Raw genomic sequence first — 8,097 nt, forward strand, 5'->3', positions numbered from 1 at the left:
CTATCAGAAAGAGTCCACTATTTATTGGAGGGAAAAAAACCTCAAGATGATCAGACATAAAACAATATATTTAAAAAAAACATTTATTTTAAAATAAAAGTCAGATAATTGTAAAGATATTCAGTAAGTCCAAGATGACTGGAACAAACTTGGAATTAAACATGATTAATCAAAGATAAAACAATCATGTGTATTATGGCTGCTACCTTACATTGAAAACTAGGAATTCAGAGAAGGAATGGGGAAAGAGGTAAGATCAGCATTATAAAAATAGGCAAAAAATTGGAAGATACAGTACTTCAAATAATGTCTTCTACAGACATTATTATTTACAAGGAGACATGTTGATAATTGGATCTATTGGATTTTCAAGAGAACATGTGAGTCAATTTGACCCGAATTTGGATCTTGAATTCAAAGATAACAATTCCAACTTACAACCACCCTCCCTGATCTAAAATTAAAGTTGCAAGACGGACTCAAAATATTATGGCCAAAATAGGACATAAGGAGATCTCATTTGAATATCTTTGTTCAAATTATACATGCCTTCGGTCTCCCTCTCAAAATGCAACATTCTTTGTGGCTGGTCCTAGATACAAAGAACCTGCAAAAAAACCCCTAAAAAAATAATTAGGGTTAGGGTTAGGAAAACCACAAACCTAGACTGATGTTTATGCATTTGTTAGAGGTAATTCCAAGGGCAATATTTTGATTATCTTTCTGAATAAAAATCTCTATTTTCACCAAAGTGGGGCATCTTTCTGGCAGCTTCACTCAGATTCTTGGAGGAATGGAAGAAGGGGTTCTACAAGTGATCTTCTGATCCAACTTAAGAAGAATTTTATTGAGATAATGGCAAAGAGGTGAGACACTATGGACTAAAGGTGTTTGCCAGGGGCCTCCTCTAATGCTTCATGGGGGGAAGCCAAGAAAGAGTGCTTGAATATGTTCCCAATTTTGAGTGTAAAGAGTGCTGGAAGAATGATGTGGCCTATCATTTTCTCACAATAGGATTCAGCTTCTAAATCACATCAGAACTTCTTCCTCTTCCGCTTTAGAAGGTTCTTGTGCACAGCTGCTTGTTCACAACTAGGGCAGGCATAAGCCTTCTTCTTGCCACTAAACTTTAAATGAGTCACAAGTTTAGGATTCAGACAGAAGCTTTTCCCACAATGTATGCAAGGGTGGAGGCTTTCCTGGCTGTGACTGGCCTTGTGCTTGTTGAGATTACACAAAAAGTTGCAGCAAAAGTCGCATTCGGAGCACTTGAAAGGCTTCTCTCCTGTGTGGATCCGCATGTGGACCTTAAGGGCCGTCACAGAAAAGAAACTTTTCTTACACTGGATGCATGGGAACGGTCTGTTCTCAGTGTGATTCTTCTGATGAATCAAGAGATTGGTCCGACTACGGAAGGATTTCTTGCACTGGCTGCAGACGTGCTGATCACAGGCGGCTTTTCCCTCAGAAGGCGAGCTTTGGAGCTTCCTCGATATCTTTTTTTGCAGTTCAACGCTGCGTCTACCCTTTACTCTCTTCTGTATCCTTCGTGGATTCTGGATCTCTCCCAGCTGCTGAGCCAAAGATGCTGTCCCCAAGTTCTGGGCGGTAGCATTTGAGTACGCATTTAGAGGGCAGAATCGTTCATGGTCCTGCGGGGTCTTGCTTTTGGACAACGGTGGCACAGGCTGGGTCTCTGCCGGATCCCTGACGTTGGAGGGCTTGCATTTGTCTTTCTCACAACTCCGACAGCCAGAATTGGCCTCAAGCGATTTCCTTTCCTGAGCCACAGAGACTGTGTCCCTTTGCGCAACACTTTTGGCAACTTTCATTTGGGCTTCTCTGGAGAACGTTTTCTGGCAGGGCAGTTTGAAGCAAAGATCCTTTGGCTTCTGGTTCTTGGATGCCCCTTGAAACAAACTGAAGGAAACCCTTTGAGGACCATCGCAACAGTTTACTTTCCTGGGGGGTTTGGATGCATTTGGGCGGACCATTTCTCGTTCTTCTCGTTGGCAAAAGCAACGTTTGGACCTTTTCCCCACAAGCTGTATTTCTCTCTTAGATTTTCTCATGGAGGACGCCCGAGGTCTCAATTGCCAGCCGTCGTGGTTTTTCTCCTTCTTATGATTTGGGGAATGGGCGTTTTTGGAGCAGGTCCTGGGCTGATGAGTAGAGAATATGTCCTTTTGTCTTGGTTTCCTCTCTGATTTCGCTGCCTGACTGATTTTCCCATAGCCCAACAAAATATTTTCTTGGAATTTTCTAGATAATTGCACTGGCGTAGTAATATGCTTTTCTGAAGCTCCTGTGTCTAATCTTTCTTCTAATGCCACCAGGAGGACTCTCTTTAATTCCTGGGCATGTGGCGAGCCGACAACCTCACCTGGTAGCTGCAGCAACGCTTTTCCAAGAGGACCTCCCTGACTTTTCTCCTTAGAAGCTGTGCCACTCGGGAAATTAGAAAATGCCCGTGTTATCTCCATGATTGAAGATAGTTTACGGCATTCTTCATTCAGGTGAATCCTCTTGTGTGTTTTCAGGTGCTTTGGTTGAAAGAAGCCTTTCCCACACAGAGAGCATTTGAAGAGCTTTCGGTCCGGCTGGCTATTTTCATGGTTGACCTTCCTTACAACGGGCTGTTGGGGGAATTTTCTTGTCAGGTGCGTCTTCTCATGTCTCTTCAGATGCCACATCTGGATGAAGTCTTTTCCACAGGCGGCACATCTGAAAGGCTTTTGCCCAGAGTGGGTCAGTTGATGCCTGATGAAGGAGTAGTTACTATCAAAGGTTTTTCCACATTTTTGACAGAGTTGGGGCTGGTTTTTTCTGTGGGGAACCCTGAGGGGGAAGGGGGGATCTTTTGGGCACATTTTGTCCTTGGAGTCTGAGGACAGAGAGAGTTTTCCCCTCACGTGGGTTTCTTGGTGGGAAGCCAGAGGTTTTTCTTGGGAGGTATTTTCCCCACGTTCCAAGTGGGGATACGGCTGTTGCTTTCCCCTATGGATTTTCCCATGATTGACAAAGGAGCTTTTGGTTCTCGTGCGTTTCCCGCAATGCTGACATATGTAATTCTCCTGAGTGGGGATTTTGGGGTGCTTGGCAAGGCCCGAGTGGCGAGTGACATCACTTGCAGGGAGAAGACCTTCAGGAGTCTCCTGTCCATGGTGGATTCCTTCTGGTAAAGCGTGGTGACTTTGGATCCTCAAACTTTTGACATCACCATTGGAGAGTTCTCTTTGGTGATTCTCTAGGTGTCGGAAAAGGTGGTGTTTTCGAATGAAACTTTCTGTACATTTGTGGCATTTATAAGGTCTCTCACCCATGTGGAGTTTCTCATGATCAGCAAGCGTGACACGCGTGCTTAAACATTTCCCACAATATTGACACTGATAGGGTCTTTTCTGTGCCTGTTTTCTTGGGCCCCAAACGCGGTAAGAGCTACGAGTGATGATTTTTCTGGAAACTGGGCATTTAGAGGTATTTCCTCTTTTGTGAGAGTTCTCCGAATCAACCAAGGCACTTTTCACAGCCAAGCTTTTAACTTTCTTTGGATGTTTCCTGGACGCCTGTTTCATATGGGTCATCATGTGTGACATCAAAATGGGCTTATGGAGGAAGCTTTTACTACACTGGGAACATTGATATGGCTTTGCTTCCTTGTGCATTCTCTCGTGGTCCACAAGCAAACTTTTGAACCTTAGGCATTTCCCACAAAACTGACATTTATGGAGGTTGACTTGGTCTTGCTGCTGTCTAGTGAGGCCAATGTTCAGTGATCTAGGGCCCCCAGAGACAGGGGCTGTACTTTCTTTCTTTTTTGTAGTTTCAGGCGCACTTTCTATCTTTCCTTCCTTCTTATCCTTCTTTCTGTTGTTTTTGGATGTTGTGTGGCAATTTTGATGTTTGTCAAGAAGTTCCTTACAAACAAAGGTTTCGCCACATTCAGGGCACTCGTGAGACTGCTGAATTGTGTGGCTCTTTTGATGCAGGAGGAATTGCTCTTTGAGCTCAAAAGATTTCTTGCAGGCCAAACATTCATAGAGCCTCATGTTTTGATGCTTCACAAGGCTGTAGGAAGGTCTGTGGCCCACTTCTGCTCTGTGACACTTCTGGTGGCACTCAAGGACTTTTTTGGATGAAAACCTTTCTTCACAGTGAGGGCATGTGTAGGCCTTCATTGTAGTATGTATCCTCTGGTGATTGGCACGAGATATTTTGGATTTGAAGATTTGTCCACAATCAGGGCATGAGACTTGCTGGTCCCTTCCTGCAGCTCTTTCTTTGGTTGAGCTCTCATTGGCATTGCCCGTTTCTGCCTTTGTCTTTCCCAGATGACTTTGTGAAGACTTCTTCAACTGGGACCCATGTTTATAGGCTTCTTTAGGCTTCAGACTCTGCGATCCACTCCCCTTGGAATTATTAAATAAGTTTCGGCGAAGGATCGTCGGTTGAAAGCCTCCACGATGAGGATAACTTCCACGATGAGGATAACTTCCACGATGCAGCTTCTCTTCTTCACTTTCTTGATCATTATCTACAGTCCCAAAAATAAAAGGGGGGGGGGAAGTGGCAGTGCAAGAGGGTTATATTGTTAGTGCACAAGCTGCACTAGTGCCACTTGGCTTCTAAATGCAATTCAGGATTGTTAATGATGGTCATCTTTAATGAAGATCTGTTTTTTTTCTGGGGGAGGGGCACATCTCTCCAATTGTCTCTTACTATCCCATAAGATCCAACAGGGTTGGTACACTCAGGATCTCCCCCCTTGAAATATATTATGGAATCGCAGAAGTGGGCCTCTTCTGTTGCCACTCCTGCCCCCTGGAACAGTGTTCCCCCAACTATTGCAGTCTACACTAGGGGTCTACCATGGAGGGAGGAAGGAAGGAAGGAAGGAAGGAAGGAAGGAAGGAAGGAAGGAAGGAAGGAAGGAAGGAAGGAAGGAAGGAAGGAAGGAAGGAAGGAAGGAAGTGGGAGCACCACTGTGCCCACAGCCCTGCTTGACAAACAAGCAATCTCCTTGGGGACAAACCAGCAAATGCCTGTTCGTTGAACTGCCAAAAGGTCCTTTCTTCCACGGATGGATCATTCACTTTTTCATGCCCTCAAAGAAGTGCTGCAGATTTCCTGCACTTTGCTGGCACCTCTTCAGATATGGCACCTGAAGAGCCCTACAAAAAAGGCTTCCCTCCCTGTTACAGCTTGCTTGAGTTAACTGAAAGTTAACACATTAGAAAGTCCCAGCTGTCCTCCATCTCCATGCAGCATTCTGGTCATGATTGACCCACCATTTCCCTCGCCCTCCAATATTTCCAAAAGAAAATGCAAAAATGCAGCAGCCAAGCCACTAAAAACTATTAATTTGGACTTGGCAGCTGGAAGGATGCTTAGCTTGATGGTCCATAGGATGATTGACAGATGCACCCCAACCCCTGATTAATAAGTTTCTACTGTAGTAAAGCCAGCCACTATTGCTAAGATTTAATCCAGTGGTGGGTGATCTGTGAGCCTGGAACTCCTTAGAGTTGTACTTTAAATTTCATCAGCCAAATGGGCAATTTTCATCGATTTCAGCCACAGATTTCCTGGCTGTTACCATTAGCACTCCACCTGATTCTCCCTCCCAGCAGAAAGAGCTGTTCACCCCCTATGCCAGGGCTCTCCAAACATGGCCACTTTAAGACTTGTGGACTTCAACTCACAGAATTCCTCAGTCAGCCATGCTGGGAGTTGAAGTCCACAAGTCTTAAAGTGGCCATGTTTGGAGACCCCTGGCATAGGGGAAAGGTCTTTTTGCTGGGACGGAGTTTTAAGTGGAGTGCTAATACTAACAACCAGGTCACCTGGGGCTGAAGTTTGGAGACCCCTGCCCTATGCCATAGTTCACAAACCACAATAGCTGGTTTAATGCATCCCACCAAGCCAAAATAGTAAACCAAATGTCATTGTGACTTAGCATAATATGTGAATCCAGACAATGAGCTGGATCCAATCCCACCACTAGAATTGGATTGCTCTTCTACTCTCTTAAAATGGCAAAATGTTCACGGTATCTTAGAACGTAGCCACTTCCTTAGGCCTTTAAGCCAGAGACCTTCAGCAGCAGTTCTAACCTGAGTTTGCAGACTCTGAACTGGGGTATGTCACAGGACTCCGATATCGAGCCCACCAGGTGCCTCCCTTCGGTAACTGCTTCAGTGTTGGCTTAATTGGGCCTTCATCTGCACTTTCATCAGAGCTCTGGAGTTGTGGGACCCAGGCCTCTTCTCCACGATCCAGGCGGGAGAGCAGCTCGGAAGGGTGGTAATGAGGTCGGCCTGCAGGAGATCAAAAAAGGCAGATGCGTTTGCTGAGAGCTGGTGCAATACGGCAACAGGGACCAAGCTGTGATTCATGTACCCGCTGAATGATCTGTGGCATGAGACTTAGTCTCTGACACTCCAGATGGAATATTGGTACAGATAGTCCTTGACTTACAGCCATTCATTTAGTGGCCATTTTCAGTTACAACTACACTGAAAAAAGTGACACGACTGTTTTTCATGCTTAACACTTTTGCAACATCCCTGTGTCCACATGATGAAAATTCAGAAGCTTGGCAACTGGCATGTATTTATGACTGTTGTAGAATCTCGGGGTCATGTCATAACCTTTGGTCATAATTAAAGTCAATGGGGAAGCCAGATTCACTTAACAACCATGTTACCAACTTAACTGCAGTGATTCACTTAACAACTGTGGCAAGAAAAGTTGTAAAATGGAGCAAAATTCATTTAACAACTTTGTCTCGCCTAGTAACACAAATTTTGGGCTCAACTGTGATTGTAAGTTGAGGTTCGACATCTGGCTTCTCCAGATAATTTCTTTTTACTCCTAGTCCTAATTGAAATCCTTGAGAACGGTTAGTAGTTGGTAGAACAAATTATGTGAGCAAGCTAGACTGAGGATCATGTAATTTATGTCAGCTTCACACATTTCCACATGATACTGCAACCATCATAGATATAAGTCAGTTAGCAAACGTCTGAATTTTGATCACGTGACCATGGGGGTGCTGCAACAGTCGCAAGTGTGAAAAAGGTCATCAATCACTCTCTTCAGTACCGTTGTAACTTCTAATGGTCTCTAAATGAACTGTTGTTAAATTGAGGATTACCTGGTGTTCTACAATAGGCGAGCTTTGAAAAATGACAACCATTTAAAGTTTTCCAAAGTGAAGGAGAACACCACCTAGTGCAGTGGTTCTCCACCTGTGGGGGGGACCCCATTTGGGGTCGAACGACCGTTTCACGGGGGTCACCAAACAACACAGTCCGCCATTTTTTTCCCCTTTTCCTTAGCTGTGCTACTCCCATTTATTCTATTGGCTTTTGAAAGCCAATAGAATAGACACTCTTGAGTAGAGTCTAATTCTATTGGCTTTCAAAAGCCAATAGGAATTGTCCAGGCTGTCTCTGCCCTGATGAGCCTGCCAAAAGTCCCATTCTGCAAACGGTGCTGCACCAGTTGAGTAGTCCTCGACTTACGACCGGTTGGGGGTCGCGGCATTAAAAAGGTTGAGAACCACTGACCTAGTGCTAATGGTTTGTTGATTTCAACAACTATTTATCATTCTGTAGACCTTACCTAAGGAGGCCGCGATCCAATCATTCCCCTGAACACTGTTCTTGTATGATGTTTTCTGTCGGCGACCCAAGTGTGTGTGCTGCACATCACTTGAACGCACAGTCACCTCCATAAAGGCTTCTGGAACCTTGAACCAAAATAGGATCAGTTATTCCTACTATAAACCAAAGAATAATGGGATCACACACTAAATAATAATAATAATAATAATAATAATAATAATAATAATAATAATAATAATAAATACCATCAAACATCCACATCTGCCTATCCCAGGTCCTGGGTAAGGACTCGATAGGTAGACAAAATGCCAAATCCAGTCTGAACATCTGGCTGACTGTGCGATGATCCATAATAATAATAATGAAATTAGTATATCAGGAAGGCTTACTGACTACTGGAGAGACCAAACTGGCCTACAAGAAAGACCAAATGAAGAACAGAATAGAGGCATGGGAACACAAAGCACTG

The 8,097-nt window shown here is 44.2% G+C and overlaps 1 protein-coding gene across 1 annotated transcript; it reads right to left on the reverse strand.

Annotated features, from left to right (window-relative positions):
* Positions 1-1,018: 1,018 nt before the first annotated feature.
* LOC120311103 (zinc finger protein 160-like) lies at positions 1,019-7,762 on the reverse strand (the record flags this gene model as incomplete). The annotated part of the gene is made up of 3 exons (XM_039350266.1): positions 1,019-4,534; positions 6,114-6,317; positions 7,627-7,762. Coding segments are annotated over 3 exons (3,840 nt in total), but the record flags the coding sequence as incomplete, so codon positions are not given.
* Positions 7,763-8,097: the final 335 nt, after the last annotated feature.

The sequence above is a fragment of the Crotalus tigris genome, unplaced genomic scaffold, assembly GCF_016545835.1.
Source record: "Crotalus tigris isolate CLP2741 ecotype Arizona unplaced genomic scaffold, ASM1654583v1 scf7180000018317.730465, whole genome shotgun sequence".
In the NCBI taxonomy this organism is placed as follows: Eukaryota; Metazoa; Chordata; class Lepidosauria; order Squamata; family Viperidae; genus Crotalus; species Crotalus tigris.